General features: G+C 45.5%; 1 protein-coding gene across 6 annotated transcripts in view; it reads left to right on the top strand.

Moving 5' to 3' along the window:
• Nucleotides 1–16,694, top strand: part of SLC22A23 (solute carrier family 22 member 23) — a gene marked incomplete at its 3' end in the record, with an annotated part of 186,367 nt that overhangs the window by 40,152 nt on the left and 129,521 nt on the right. For 4 of the 6 annotated variants that reach the window (XR_013959859.1, XM_080654829.1, XM_080654830.1 and 1 more), the window contains exons 2-3: nt 990–1,093; nt 5,522–5,676. Coding sequence is in view for 3 of the 6 variants with exons in the window: in XM_080654829.1 (XP_080510955.1) it covers nt 990–1,093; nt 5,522–5,676 (259 nt within the window). The remainder of the gene's footprint in view (nt 1–989; nt 1,094–5,521; nt 5,677–16,694) is intronic. The other 2 variants (XR_013959858.1, XR_013959860.1) reach the window with 1 other exon arrangement.

Here is a 16,694-nt window from a genome sequence, read left to right on the forward strand (position 1 = left end):
CATCCTGCACCTCTCCAGCTTCCTGCTTCACTCCCCCTCTCCACTGACCTGAGTGACTAATGCTTCCCAGGGCTGGAAGCTTTAGCCACTTCTTTCCACAAGACGGAGGGCGTCAGTGCCGCTGCAGGTGACAGGGGTGGTGCCACCAGCAGAGACTCTCCATTTGCCCCTTGATCCCCACGCAGATGGCTGTGGATCCAGTGCTGTGTTCTCACGGGTGCTCCCCTGGGACACACGCCACTTCCAGGGAATAAACATGGGCTTCTCTCCTGTGTCTGCGAAAGGAGAAAAGACAATCGGAGGATTATTTTGTTTGTTTATTAAATAATAACACATAGTTTCAAAAATAGTCTAGATGTTGCATTTACTGATTGATCAGCTTTCTCTCCAGGTGAAGCAGATAGCTTTAGAGTGGAATATGGGAAAACACGGGATGTTTACAAGCAAAATAATAGGAATGCTTAAAATTGATATTTCAACACCTGCTATTAGCCCTCTTTATTTTTGACTACTTATGAAGTTTGGGGGGATAAAAACACAAAAATTGCTTTTAATTTCCTCATGTCATTATGATACCTGGTGTAAAAAGTTGGCAGGGCCTTCCCGCCTGCCAGGCCCTGTGACACTCACAGGTGCTGGTGGCCAGGAACGTGGCCTCCTCAGCTGCTTCCTGCCTTCGGGTGACCTTCCCCAGGTACCTGGAACAGAAGGAGCACACATCCCCAGGTGTCACGGGGGTAATTCCTGCAGGCCTTCATAATCTGCCTCAGCCTAAAACATTACACTGCCTGCTGTGGGCAAATTGTACTTCTCATTGTTGGATTTTCATAAACACTGAGGAGCCTCCTAATGGTATACGTGACGTGGCGCTGTCAGGGGCCTCCTAATGGTATACGTGACGTGGCGCTGTATGTTTGCCCTTGTGATTGACTAGGACTGGCCTCTGTGTATGCTTCTCTCTGATCTGTTTTTTATTTGCCCCTCTCTAGTGGGATCTTGTGTGTGATAATGCCTGGAAGGTCCATATCGCTAAGTTCTCCTTACTGGTTGGATTAATCTTTGGCTACCTAATAACTGGATGCATTGCTGACTGGTGAGTACCAACGTGCCCACACACAAACCTTGGGAAGCCACTGCAAGACTTTGCTGGCTAAAGAGGAGTGGTCAGTGTTAGAGGCTGGCACTGTCTTTTCTCTGCCCCGATGTTAGTGCCGGAACAGGAGCTGAAGCCATCACCTGGAGAATTCAGAATGAAAAGAATTGCCAGTGCCCATAGCAGACCCTTGTGAAGTGAGAATTTAAATTCACTGCAATTCTTTAGCTGCAAGAATCTGGCAAAACCAGCCGGCAGCCTGCAGCCCTCTCTCCTACTGACAGTCAGTGTTTAGATAGGAAGAGATGGAGGATTTAGGCTCAGGGCTTTCTGGGTTGAGCCCCGATGGCTTGGATGTATAAGACTCATCAAAAAATGGGGAGAGGAGGACCTAGTGAACTTAACAGGTCGCACCTCAAAATGTCCCACAGGTTTTAGAGAGGGACAGCTCCTGAAGTTGGCTTGGCCAGGAGATGCCTCTGTGAGGTCCATGGGGAGCTGGGCCTGGAGAAGCGGCAGCATTTGGATAACAGATGGGCATCACAGGCAGAGGCGGGGCAGTGACCAGGTGAGAATGAATATGCTTTACCTGGATGGGTGAGGAGGTCTAAGAGGTGGAGCAGCGTGCATGGTTCAGAATGAAGTGATGAGGTTGGTGAGGAGGGCGGGGGAGATGTAGCAGAGACGGGAATGATAATAATAATAGCAACAGTGTTAGCAACTGAGATGACTGATGACTGTTGCCGGGCACTGTGCTAAGTATTTCCACACGTGAAAATATTCCATCGTCACATCACCCTGTTCGGAAGCTACTGTTATCACCTCTGTCTTAGAGTGGGAAAACAGAAGCCCAGACGTTTAAGTAAAATCCCCCAGTGCACTCAGCTTTCAAGTTGGAGAGGCAGGATTCGGGGCTCAGTCCCATGGCTCAGAGCCTGCCTCTTCTCAAGTGTGCTGCCACTTTATCTCAGGCCTCCTGCGGTCACAAGGGCAACAGCAGCAGTGACATGTCTGAGTCGGGTGGCAGCTGCCCAGTGTTGACAGGGTTTCAAGTAATGTGACTGCTCAGGGAGAGAGGCATGGGCTAGCTGTTCTCCTCAACGTTCCTTTATCTATCAAGGAACTGTTGTGTGTGTGGGGAAATAAGGTCGTCTTGGACCCAGTAACATAAGAATGATATAGAGCAAACTCCTTATGCCTGTGCCTCCCCATGGAGCCCTTTGGGCCGGTTTAGCTGAGAAAGCTGGCCAGCAGGAGCCCCAAGGCATTTTGATACCACTTTCAGGTTCTGGACATTTCTTTCTAAAAGCTAGCATCTATTTGAGAGTTCCTGGCATTAACATGTGTGATTTCCTGTGTGTTCAGAATTTGCTTAATCGTGATTTGTAAATGTTTCTTAAGGACACATTCCCCGGGGACAGTAACAGAGAAGCTGCGAGTGAAGAGGCCTCTGGAAAGCTGTGCAAGGCCCCTGGGGGCTGGCAGGGTGGGGCAAGCACAGGGGCTTTTTCCTAACCAAATACTTGAACTTAAAGGTTTTCAGAGTAAACTGGATGGGTCTAAAAGATACTCCAATGTTTTAACCACAAGGACTTTTATTTCCCAAATGGGCATTAAAATGGGTTAGGAAGATACACTAATATAATTCACATCACTTCTTTCTAAAGAAATGCAGACTGGACTTGGGTTCTAGTTTCCTTGTTCAGTGAATTTATAGGTGAAGCAGATATGGGCCTGTATTAATCTCAGTGTGTAACGGGGTTTAAATTACTTAGGGGTGGTTTTGTGAATTCTTGCTTCTTACAAGCACAGGCTATTTGGCCTCCCTGATCACACACTAGGCCTGGGGACAAAAAGCAGAAGCGTTTGGGTCCTCCTTCAGGATTAACCAGTCGACGTTGCAGACTCACTTCTCTGCAGTCGCTTTGCCGTGGCACGGGGGTGGGTGGGGTGCCGTGGGTGATGGAGAGACAGGGAGTGCTCTGTGCTGTGGCTCTTTGAGCATTTGAGTGGGCCTCAGTTGCACTTGGAAAGTTTGGTGTTTTCCACCCTTAGTTATTTATTTTTGGCACTGTGCTCCCTGTGAGAGCCTCGCTGAAAAGGAAACGGACACGTTTAGGGGGAACTACAGATTCACAGCTGGCCCGAGTCACGGCATGTGAGGAAGTTGTCCGAGCCGGCGTGAGCTCTCTAAGACTGCAGTCAGCACATAAAATATTAAGTGGTGCACTTTGTCCTTTAAGAAGTTACTGTTCTCTGCACATGTTTTATTTGGGGACACACATCACTTGTTTCAGGATGTGCTAGTTTAGATGTTTGAGGGGACAGCCCTGGCAGTGGCACGGCCAGATGACACCCCTCCCCCCATGGCTAGTTCTTTTGCTAGACATTTGCATTTCTCACCCCAGGAGCCCTTACCTCTTGCCCTCTAGCTCCTGGCTCAGCCCTGGCAGAGCCCCTTTGCCAGGAAAGGTAACATATTCCCAGGCTCCAGTGTTTAGGGTGTGGACATCCTTGGGGGTCATTATTCTACTCAGCACAGGGCCTCGCTGATAAAGCCCTCCGTGTCTCTGCATTATCAATCTAGGGGTGTGGTTTTATTCCTCATCCTGCATGGGGTTCTGCCCGGGGAAGCCAGTCCACACTAAAACTCCAGGGGTTCTGATTGACGCTTGTTGACCATTTGCTAGATCACTTGTACTTACTTATCCCTGACAACAAGCCCATTAGGTTGGCACTGACTGGCTGTTCCTAAGGAAACAGGAGGCTAGTTCGGACAAGTGTGGTCTTTCTCATGACCATGTATGTAGTTTATAAGTGGTGGGCCTGGATAAAAGACCAAGGGCTCTGACTGTGAAGATCATATGTGCCCCATAGTTCCTAATGGTAATTTTATTCACTGACTTAGCAATCATTTTGAAGGGAGAGATAAATAGTTTATACAAGTAAGAAAAAGATCGAGGATCTCTTCTAAAGTATCAAAACATTGTCATTGATCTCATAGCTCAGCCTAATTTCACTAAACTGAAGTGACTATGAGGAATGTTAGAAGCCTAAAAAATTCTGAATGAAATTGTGTCCTATAGCACCCCTCCCCTCCAAATTTTCTGGAAATTATATTCATCTCCTTCATAGAGCAAAGCCATGTGTTACTGAGCATTGCTTGTTGCTTTAACAGCTTTATTGAGAGATAATTTACATATCATAAAGCTCACCCATTTTAAGTACACAATCCAGTGGGTTTTAGTATATTTACAGAATTATACAATCATCGCTACACTCTGAAACATTTCCACCACCTTAAACAGGAGTCACCTGCTCATCCACATTCATTCCTCATTCTCACCCCCAGCCCTAGGCAATCGCGAATCTACTCTCTGTTTCTCTCTATTTGCCTTTTCTGGGCATTCTACTTTTATGTAGATGCCTTTTCATAAGCACGTATAGGCTAATTCAAGGCATTAGCTACTCTCCAGGTGTTTGGGCTGCCAGGCTTGGTTTTCTTCCTCTGGCAAATAGAATTTCTCTCCACTTTCTCTGTGAGCTATTCTTCTAGTTCAAGCTGGCTGGGTTATATTAATTTGTGTGATTTTTTTTCCTCCCTAGTAAATAGATGAAGGAAAATCTGGAAGGCAAGGAAGAGAGGGGTGAAGAACTGGTTACCTTCCATTCCCATAGACCCCCTACCCCCCTGCGGATCTCAGCCACACCTAGGAGCACATCACACCCTAGTAGTAGCCGATCTTGCATGGCTCTGTAATCTGCCAGTCTAATTGTTTTCTGAAACACGGTGCCTGGGCTCCTTCCACCCCTTGCTGCCTGGTGGGCTTCACTTTCAGGTTCACACCCGTTATTTAAAGTCCAAACTATCTTAGTTTATTCTAAGTTTAGTTTAAAAATAACTTCTCATCATACAGTTGAAACACACCAGCAGCTGGCATGGCCCTAGTAGGCTGTGTGAGGTCAGGCACCTGACTAGTTACCACCCCTGACTAAGGAGATGAAGCCACTTCACTCAGTGTCTGTTGACTTTGGTGCCAGTTCCAAAGGTCAGTGATTTCTCAGGACATTTTATGCTGGGTGTTTCAAGGTTTACATTTGGGGAGTTGTTACTGATTTCGTTACTCTTGCCTTGAATTATCCTCCTATATACTCAAAAATAGACTTACCAATAGGATTTGGGTTCCTGTTTCAATTCTATTATGCAGTAGCTGTTCAATTTATGCCCCTTTTTCTACACAATGAGGGGGTTGGGCTACATTCCTCCAAGGGCCTCTCTATCCCTAGATATGCCATAGTGGGTCTGGACAGTAGGAAGACTTTTAGTCCTGTACTCATTCAGCATCTATTGAGCATCTGCTGGGTTTTCGAGGCTGGCATCACGGCCCTGTGTAATGATGACTCCTACCATTTCCTCTCTGTGCACAGGGTCGGCCGGCGGCCTGTGCTGCTCTGTTCCATCATCTTCATTCTGATCTTTGGCCTGACCGTGGCCCTGTCCGTGAATGTGACGATGTTCAGCACACTCAGGTTCTTCGAAGGATTCTGCCTGGCTGGAATCATCCTCACCTTGTATGCATTACGTAAGTAGGAGCCTTCCCAACCAGTCTTGAAGAAATTGGCGAAGTGTTTATGGCACCTATGTGGTTCTGGGAAGGGGCTCTCTGTGCTGGTGGTTTGGGATGGTAGTCTTTCAGAAGCACAAACTTGAATGGCCTCAACTGCTGTGAAGAAGCTTTCCCAGGTAATGTCATCCAACACCCAGTCTGTCCTGGTCTCGGGCATGGGCTCAGGACACATCAAAGGACATGAGGGCTATGTAACTGCTTGGAGAAGCAGGAATCAGCCCACAGCTGGTGTGGAGGGGGTTTTGCTTTCTTCTAGAATTTTCTGTGTTAATGTTCTGTGCACTTTCAAGTTCAGGACATCATTAGGCATCCCTGTGCTTGGTTCCAGAAAAATATACCCACCACTGCTACCCTTTGTTCTGGCCTCAGTGTCTTCATTGCCTCTTTAAGAGTTTTTCTTCCAGCCCTGGCTGGGTAGCTCAGTGGGTTAGAGCATCGTCCCATTACACCAAGGTTGTGGGTTTGAGCCCCTGTCAGGGCACATACAGGAAGCAAGCAATGGATACATAAGTAAGTGGAACAACAAATTAATGTTTCTCTCTCTCTCTCCCCCTTTCTCTCTCTTAAAAAATTTTTTTAAAAGAATATTTCTTACTTTTTTTTTCTGTAAGGCTGTGCAGAGTTCGAATTATCCACATTCTCATGTGCCTGGATATGGCTTTAAGTGTTCTGGACTCAAATCCCATGCATTGGTACTAGAAGAGTAAATGACAGTATTTGTTAGTATTTGTTCTTTTTAGGGTGAAGAAAAATTTTCCTCCATTAATTCCTCATGATTGTTGGACATATTAACTCCTCCATCCAATCTGGTTGTGTTTTACTTCTTTGAAGTTGGTGTTTTCTAGAACATAGCCACAAACTCCTACAAAGGAGGAAGGTTTTAGGCATAAATGTTTTTACTTATTTTCTAGTTTTATGCTTTCTAATCACCTGGTGGAAAGAACTGTTAGGAATAATGTAAAATGATTTATAATATGTTTTGTCTTTTTCTTTCCCTTTAACAACATGGGCAGGAGTCAGTTATAGATTAAGTAGCATTTTCCAGTGAAGTCAAATAAGAATAGTCCTGCTTCTCTTAAGTGCGCTTATTAAAACTAGACAATTTTTTCAGGTTACTTGAATTTTTAGCCCTCTATTATCTAGAACTAGAGGCCCGGTGCATGAAATTTGTGTACTTTGGGGGGAGGGAGGGTTGGGTCCCTCAGCCCGGCTTGCACCCTCTCATAGTCCAGGAGCCCTCAGGGAATGTCTGAATGATGTCTTAGGACTGTCTCCCCCTCCCCTCCTCCCCCCAGGGCAGCAGGCCTAAGCCATCATTCAGACATCCCTAGCGCTGCGGCAGATGGTCAGTGTGCGTCAGCTCCTGTGTTGAGCGTATGCCCCCAGGTGGTCAGTGCACATCATAGCAACCAGTGGTTCCGCCGTTCAGTCGATTTGCATATTAGCCTTTTATTATATAGGATGGGGTTGGCTGAAACCGGCCTGTGGGATCAGGCTAAAACTGGCTCTCCGACATCCCCCGAGGGGTTCCAGATTGCAAGAGGGTGCAGGCCAGGCCGAGGGACCCCACTGGTGCATAATCTGGGCCAGGGAGGGACACAGGAGGTTGGTCAGCCAATGGGGGACCGTGGGAGGGCTCCAGGGTGTGTCCAGCCCATCTCACTCAGTCCCGATTGGCCAAACCCCAGCAGCAAGCTAACCTACTGGTAGGAGCATCTGCCCCCTGGTGGTCAGTGCACATCATAGTGACCAGTGAACCGGATGACTGTCTGCCCCCTGGTGGTCAGTGCATGCCATGGCAACTGGTCAACCGGTTGACTGTCTGCCTCCTGGTGGTCAGTGCACATCATAGCGAGCAGTTGAGTGGCCTTAGCATATCATTAGCATATTACAATTTGATTGGTTGAATGGACAACCAGACACTTAGCATATTAGGCTTTTATTATATAGGATAGAAATATAATCAATTTGTAACATAGTGTTAGAGTCACAGAGAATAAATGGGCATAGAGGAAGGCTACAGGTATATTCTCTGAATCCACAGTCAGCAGTTTTGTCATCTCCCAACACTGAAATGTTGCCAGTTCATTTGCATTTATTTTGGAACCCTTGCTTCTTAGTGGGTTCTTTAGGAATATATGTGTTCAAGGTCAGTGGGTCACGGTCATGGCTGTTTGGAGGTTTTGTTTCTTTGAACAGCATGAGTATTGGGCTTGAACATTTCCCGGTGAAATTCCTGTGCTGTTCTCTGGCCCTGCCCACCCATCGGTCTGTGCAGAGGAGCAGCTTCCTCACCTTTTTTAAAAAAATGTTTTTATTGATTTTTTTTAGAGACAAGGGAAGGGAGAGGGATAGAGAGATAAAAATGTCGACGAGAGAGAAACATCATCAATTGGCTTTCTCCTGCGTGCCCCCTACTTGGGATCCAGCCTGCAACCCAGGCATGTGCCCTGACCAGGAATCGAACCATGACCATGACCTCTTGGTTCCTGGGTTGACATGCAACCACTGAGCCACACAGGCCAGGCTCCCCACCCTTTTCTTGAGGAGATTCCAGGCCCTGCTCTCAGACACTCATTTGAGCTGCATCTGTGCAGGTTTGTGAGGCTCCTGGCTCTCACAGGAAGCCAGGCCTTCCTTGAGGATGGCCATTGAAGGGGACAGCTGGGCATGTTGACAAACTAGAATAGCTGTGCTTCAGAAACTTTGCAGAGAGTGTAACATCAGCCTACCACACGAGTATGTATCAGACTTGAGAGAATATCAAGCAAAGATGACATATCGGTTTTATCTTACATGCCAACTGCTCATGATAGATTGAGATTGCTAGGGAGCCCGGGAGCTCAGGGAGCTGGAGAGAACACCTTGATCCATTAGCCACGTGTGCCTGGGGGAAGGAAGAAGGGTGGGAAGGGCTGCCTGGACCTGATGACACTCACCTTCTGCACACATCCTCCCTGAACTAAGCCAGACCAGAAGAGCATTCCCCCTGAACTACATTGTTTCAGCCTCACATAGAATCGTTTTACTGACTTGTGTTGTGATAGCATGCCATTGGCTCTGTGAAAGTTGTTGCTATATTTACTGTAAAAATGAAGTTAAGGCTGTTTTTTTCCTGTGTGTTTTTTTTCTTCAGGAGATTACATAGTAAGCTCTTTATAGTAGGAAGTTCTCTTTCCTTTCAGAACCATACAAAGAATGTGCTTACCCTTGGAAATTGCTGTGCTTTTGTCTCATAGGCATAGAATCATCTGCAGGCACCTGCAAACTTTGTTTCTGTAAAAAGCCAATTAGTAACTATTTTAGGCTTTGCAGGTCTCTGTTACAACTACTCAGCTCTGCTATTGTAACATGAATGCAGCCATAAATAACATGTAAGTGATCAGGTGTGGCTGTATTCCAATAAAACTTTATTTGCAGAAATAAGTGGTGGGACAGATTTGACCAGCAGGCTCTGCTATTTCAGCTACCAATGTAAGCGAGTCTCTCTTCCCTTTGACTGCTAGGAAGCTTAGAAAGCTCGGAGTCTGATCTCGAATGTGAGTGGGCCTGATAGGCTAAGCTTTAAATCAGGCCTCCTAATTTCATCTAAACTTTCCTACTGTAATTTCTCCTTTGTCCAATTTCCTGTCTTTAAAATATAAGTGTTATTTTATTGTATGTATTTGTATAAGCAGTCTTAAATTTTTTTTTCTGAAATAAAGCAGGGAATAAATAGTTATTGTTTTCTTAGATTGGAATTACAAATGAAACGTCATGATAAATACCATAGCAATGAACAAAATTCCAAGCATCAACCAGTGGCCCACTGACTGAGATAATACAATATCTGGTATAGCAAAATTAAAATAAAGCAAAAGGACATAAATAATTACTTGGGAGTTCACTGAGATAATATTTAAGCAATATAAATAAGGGGCCAATGATTGAGAGATGGCAGAAGAGCTAAGCTTGGCAGGGGAGAATCAAAGAGAGGCCATAAAGTTGTGATGGGCAGGCAGGATTGGGGAAGGATGTGGTGCTCGCTGGCCTGGGGCAGCCTGTCTCTGTCAATCCTAGATCAAGACACTGATGGTGACGAGAAGTTAAGAGATAAGCTCCCAGTCAATAGGGCAGATGACTGAATTTCCAGATCAGTGTGCTTGCTAGCATTTTACACACGAGTAGTCTATGGGCTTAGTTAATGTTTAAGAATTTATTTTGCTTAAAGGAAATTATTGATAATCTCTGTCACAGGGTTGAAGTATTTCTTGACTCTAAAGAGAAGTTTTAAACTTTTAGGCATTGATTGTTTGGAAAATACATTTTTAATAGTCCGGACTTTTTCTACTCCTTCACCATGTGGTTTTCATCTCACTGGGTGTGCTGGGAAGGCCTGCACTTCCTCAGAGAGAACTGGATGTCATTCCTTTTTTCATTCTTGCAGGTGCTTGGCAATGCACACTGGGAAAGTAGTGATTTTTGCAGATTCCTTTTTCTTGTGTAGCCTGCGGTGTGGGTGGACCCTGAGTTTTAAGAAATGCTGCTGACTTAGGAAAGTTTTCTGCTTTATATGCAAAGATTTCTCATGCTTTGGAATTTTTCAAAGGTACATTCCAGTTACATACTCTCTCCTTTAAACTTTTGTTTCCTTCAAGTCAACATAGGAGCACGTGGTTGCTGTCTAGGACATAAAGTGGAGATTATTGGCATCTTCCCCAGGAGCCTTTACATGGAGGCAGAGTGCACACTGTCGAGAGCCAGAGAGAACAAGGGAACTGAGAGGGTGTGTGCAGGGCTGCAGTCTGTTTCCTGCCTGCCTCTGGGGCCACCTGGAGACTCTGAAATAAGGAAATGCACTTGGGCTACATCAGTAGCTTAATTGTATCCATTTGCCTCTGAGCAACAACAACAAAAAAGGGTAGAAAATCTTAGCTGGGCAAGGAGCAGGGAACTACAGACCCAGGAAAGAGGAACTAATCACTTAATTATTTATGAAAATAAAAGTCTTATCAAAGACTAAAGAAAGAGGCATGTTTCAATCAGGGCAGACATGGTTTTTCTTTTTCCAGCTCAGATCATAACATTATGGACAGTGTAACACAGCATTGTTTAAGATGTGTCTTTCAACAGAGGCCAGTGGGAGATTATTGCTTTTTAATCTGATTTGATGTTGCATCTAATAAATCCTTGGGAGAGAAATATTTTTTGAAACATGAATACTTTTAGTTTTTCTTCTCATTTGATCTATGTCTTCCCCTTCTCTACCATTAAACTACCCTCCACCCCCCATTTGAAATAATGAGCACTGCTTTTTGTTGCAAGAGACTGTACCCAGTTACTGTGGGCAAGTGAACATCTTCCTTCCTTCCTTCCTTCCTTCCTTCCTTCCTTCCTTCCTTCCTTCCTTCCTTCCTTCCTTATTTATTGCCTAATAACAATAAATAATTTTCTTGAGAACTTTTCTTAAAGCTTCATATTCTCATAATAACCCTCCTTATACCCAGATAGCTTTGTATATAATCAAGGAGTGACCATAAATTTCACAGGTGACTAAGTTACTGATTACTTTACAAAATTAGAAGCCAAGTCTTAACTGGTAAATAGACTCAGAAAACTCTCCATTTTGCCCTGGGTGGGGCGATGTTCTCTTTCTCACATTGCACGCATAGCCTTAGAGCTGTGGTTCTCAACCTTTCTAATGCCCCGACCCTTTAATACAGTTCCTCATGTTGTGGTGACCCCCAACCATAAAATTATTTTTGTTGCTACTTCATAACTGTAATTTTGCTACTGTTAATGAATCGTAATGTAATATCTGTGTTTTCCGATGGTCTTAGGCTCTACAGGTCGCGACCCACAGGTTGAGAACCGCTGCTGTAGAGCCTAAGACCATCGGAAAACACAGATATTTACATTACGATTCATAACAGTAGCGAAATTACAGTTATGAAGTAGCAACGAAAATAATTTTATGGTTGGGGGTCACCACAACATGAGGAACTGTATTAAAGGGTCGCGGCATTAGAAAGGTTGAGAACCACTGCCTTAGACTCTCACTGAAGTGGCTGAGTAATTTCTAATGTGTTGGGATGAGGTGAGTTTTTCCTCCTCACTGTTGTATCTATTTCTATAATGTGGTGTTTTTCTGAACTAATATTCCTTGGAACATATTTTATTCTACAGGGTTATTAAGCATCAAAGCTGTGCTGTCCATTTTTAAAAATCACCTGAACCAGACAGCTCCATGTAGCGAGTTATTGAACTGAGGAATGAATAAAGTGAAGATTGCTGAGCTGTAGAATTATTAGAATAGATATTGCCACTGTCCAATATGCATGACTTCAATGATCTTGTGCTTCACTTCCTCTGGGGAGGGACGGTTTCACGAATGCATGCTTGGTTATGATCATCTATAGGTCTCTCTCTCTCTCTCCGCCCCACCTCTGTGCCCCACAACTTCAGATGCCTGGGCCTTCCTACTAGCAGCCAGCCCTGGAACCATAATCCCATTCTTCTGGTGGGACCAACCCTACTGATGGTTTTTCCACCAAGGAAGTGAGTCACAATTTCCAAACACCTTTGACAAATTATTGTCTATATTTTTAAAGAGCTTCAGAAGAATTTCAGTTGTATCCAGGTTCAGGCTGGGATATCAGAGCGATTGAGGTTTCACCCATGTTTGTATTCACTGGAAACACACTGCTAACCCTGCAGACAAGCTGTGAAAAACAAAGGAATAAATGTATCAGCAAAAAGTACTGAAGCATTTGTCCTCCACCACCCATCTTCCTCTGTCACACCTCTGAGGAGTCACAGCGCCTGGTGTAACCGCGATGTTGAGTGACCACAGCTCCTGGTTGGGAGTTTTAATCCCTAGACAGGGACATGTGGCAGCTGGTCAAGGCAGTGCTGGTCACTGTCTGAGACTAGAGGGCTGAGTCATCCAGCAGGTAACCAAACATGCCACCGAGGACTAATGTTTCTGAAAGTTGTACCAGCCCTTCAAATAAAAATTATTGAACCTCTCTCTGTTCCTACTTAATATTAGCCAAACTTGGATTTATAGCAAGACTGTTCTTTGGGGGAAAAAAGAAATGAACTGCCTGTATGTCTTTAAGGGCTTGTAAGGATGTATCACCTTATCTACATGTTAACAGTGGAGAGTCAAGGGCAGAGGAAGAGTAAGTGGCTGTGTGGCATCCTTGGGATCCATACACCCACATTTCTTTTGTCCAGAAGTTAGGGCAAGAGAATCCTATCTAATAAAAGAGTGATATGCAAATTGACCGTACCTCTACTACACCCACAAGCCACGCCCACCAGCCAATCAGGATCAAGTATGCAAATTAACCCAACCAAGATGGCTGCGGCCATGGAGAGAGCAGGAGGCTTGGCTTTCCCCAGCAATGGAGGAAGCCAAGCTTTCCACCTGCCCTGGCCGGCCCAGGCCAGGCCTCCACTCAAGGCTACAAAGTTTCAATTATAGAAGGTAAATAAATCCTAACAAAAATGGCGGCAGCCATGGAGCTGGAGAGAGCAGGAGGCTTGAGTTGCCCCCGGCGATGGAGGATGCCAAGTTTCCACAGCCCTGGCCTGCCTTGGCCTCCACTCAAGGCTACAAAGTTTCAATTATAGAAGATAAATAAATCCCAACAAAAATGGCTGCAGCCATGAAGCTAGAGAGAGCAGGAGGCTTTAGTTGACCCTGGCGATGGAGGAAGCCAAACTTCCCCCACACCCTGGCCGGCCCAGGCCTCCACTCAAGGCTACAAAGTTTCAATTGTAGAAGATAAATAAACCCCAGATACCAGGTCCTCCGCTTGGGTCGCCGGGGGCGTGGCTGGCCTGCAAACCACCACAGGCCCCTCACCCAGGCCACCCCACACCCCAAGGGAACCCCCAACCTGATCCGGGACACCCTTCAGGGCAAACCAGCCAGCCCCCACCCGTGCACCAGGCCTCTATCCTATCTAATAAAAGAATAATATGCAAATTGACCAACACTCCAACACACAAGATGGCTGCCCCCATGTGGTCAAAGATGACTGCCCCCATGTGGACACAAGATGGCCGCCACAAGATGGCCAGCAGGGGAGGGCAGTTGGGAGGGACCAGTTCTGCAAGGGAGGGCAGTTGTGGGCAATCAGGCCAGCAGGGGAGGGCAGTTAGGGGTGACCAGGCTGGCAGAGGAGGGAAGTTGGAGGCGATCAGGCCTGCAGGGAAGGGCAGTTGGGGGGACCCAGGCCTGCAGGGGATAGCAGTTGGGGGGGACCAGGTGTGCAGGGGAGGGCAGTTAGGGGTGACCAGGCCTGCAGGGGAGGGCAGTTAGGGGCAAACAGGCTGGCAGGGGAGCAGTAGGCATCAATCAGGCTGGCAGGGAAGTGGTTAGGGGGTGATCAGACTGGCAGGCAGAAGCAGTTAGGGGCAATCAGGCAAGCAGTTGGGAGCCAGCAGTCATGGATTGTGAGAGGGATGTCCGACTGCCCGTTTAGGCCTGATCCCAGTTGGATCAGGCCTAAACGGGCAGTTGGACATCCCTTGAGGGGTCCCAGATTGGAGAGGGTGCAGGCTGGGCTGAGGGACACACACCCCCGTGCACGAATTTCGTGCACCCGGCCTCTAGTGTATAAATAAGCTTCTAAGTGCACATTTTTTTGGGGTGTTTTGAATTCATTGAAGATAGTTCTATCTCAAAATCAGAAGGAAAAACAGCAAATATGTAGATATCTGCATTTTAAAATTAGAGTATTTGGTGGAGGATGTTATTAAATCTGTGTGTCCCTAAGGACTAAGTTTCCCCCAGACTGGTGTGTGAGTGCTTCATTTGAAATGAAGCTGTTCCTCACACTATAAGGGGAAGCGGAAAGATCTGGAAATCAGGAGATCTGAGCTGTAGCATAGGCTCCACAGTGGACCGACTCTGTGTCTGATAAATTGCTTTATTTCTAAGCCTCTGTCTCCTACTCTGTAAAGTTGGGGCACTGGTTTTCAATTCCTTGAGCCATTTGTAGGGAGAAATGGGTAGAAAACAAAAACAAATGGATTCTATATGACCCTATTTAATACTGCTGCAAAAATAACATAACAACAAAACCAAATGGAAAACCACTGTCTCCTTGTACCTTCCAGTTTTAGAATTCTGTGGCTTTTGAATTCTAAGCTCAACTAGTAAGCCTCCTTCAGGGTTGAAGATTTCATAGCTTTTGGAAGGGGGGCATGAAACCAGGGGTGCTTGCTCCCCAATGATGTCCTTCTCATACCCACACTTTAGAGTTGTTGGACTTCCATCTTTGCTTTCTGTGAGGCTGCTACGCTGTGTCTACCAGGGTGATCTGGGAAGAGATGGAGTGATAGGGGAGGATTAATAGTTAACAGCCTCCCTTTCCCCATGGTTCTAGACCTCATGTCAACAACTCCCTTCCCAACCCCTATGGCTCGCTCAAGTCTCCTTTCTTACTGTACTTTCGCTGGGTAGACTCACAGGTCTATTCCAGGAAGCCTATTGCACTCTATAGAATTTTCTGTTCTCACCTAGAAAAACAGGATGAGACATAAAGCTAAAAGCTGTACTGCCTAGAACAGGGGGTTGAGGAGAAGTAAGAGAGCAATATTGGACTGATTTTATTTTGTTTTATTTTTCACTCTTGATACAAAATAAAAGAGAGAGGAAATAAATCAGTCACTTTGAAACCAAGTAAGGACACCAGGCTTCTTCAAAACATACATGGGGGGAAGTAAAATCATTACTGGTTTGCCAAGTCTTATATGAGATGTTAGCAAAAAACATGATCTGGGCTGAGAGGACAGAGAGAAGCGTAACTCAGATGATGCAGTGCCATACTATAACTCACATGATGTAGTTAGCCGCTGTGTCACTCTCTGTCATGCCAGATAAACTCCACTGCAGATAGTTTGTTTTGTTCATTGGCGACTCTCGTGGAAATACAAGACTTCTTTTCCCCTCACTCATTTGCTTGACAAACATTTGAGGGCTTACTGGATGCCAGGGGAACGACAATTGGTTACCTTGAGTGCTTACCGGCCATTGCCAGATGCCATGCACACACAGACAGACCCACTTTCCTGCCTCCAGGACACTCAGGTTAGTGAGTAAAGATGCAGGCACAGGCCCTGGTTAGAGGAAGAGTGTTGGAAAGTGACCTCTGAGTCATGAGTTTTGTAGGAGGGTAGATGTTTGCTATTTGCTGTGGGTGCTCAGAGGCCAAAGGAGCCCAGTGTGTTTTGGGTGCTGTGGATGGTTAGAGACTGACTGAGCCTGGTGCATTCTGGGTACTGTGGTGGTTAGGAGCCGGTGGAATAGCTGAAATCACCTGGAGAAGTAACTGAGTGGAGATAGGAGAACCAGTTGAGGGAGAGAGGATGGAATAGCCTGACTGGTCAGTGGAAAGTACGAATAGGCTGATAACCAGGGAGTTAAGGAGGGTGCCTGATGAGAGAGTCACATGATGCAAGACAAGGATTGAGAAATGTCCATGGGATGTAGCAACCATTGCCCAGTAGGTCAGAGGTAACTGGAGCAAACACAACTTTAATTCAGTTTAGTGATTAATGTAATCTAAATTATTTCAAGCAAAGGTTTTAATTCATGTATTACCCAGAAGAGTACTGTCTTGTTATTATATCAAATGTTTTAGAAAGAAAATACATTTCTTATTGTGATAAAATAAAATTTACCATTTCTACAACTTTTAAGTGTATGGTTCAATGGCTTAAATACATTCACTTTTTTTGTGCAAGAAAATCATGTTTTTAACAATGGTCAATGTTCATCATAATTGGGTAGAAAAAATTGAATTGGAAGCCAAATCAGTAATGACTTTTTTCCCCAAGTCACCTGAAACTAAGTTATTATGGCTCAGTAACTAGGAATTCGGAACTGCAGTTGCGTTACATGCCTGTTTATTCTCCACATGATGCCAAGGGAACAACAATTGGGTGCCAGGGGAACAGCACTGAAGGCAGAGCCAAGC

Source organism: Plecotus auritus (assembly GCF_963455305.1).
Source record: "Plecotus auritus genome assembly, chromosome: 2".
NCBI classification, from domain to species: Eukaryota; Metazoa; Chordata; class Mammalia; order Chiroptera; family Vespertilionidae; genus Plecotus; species Plecotus auritus.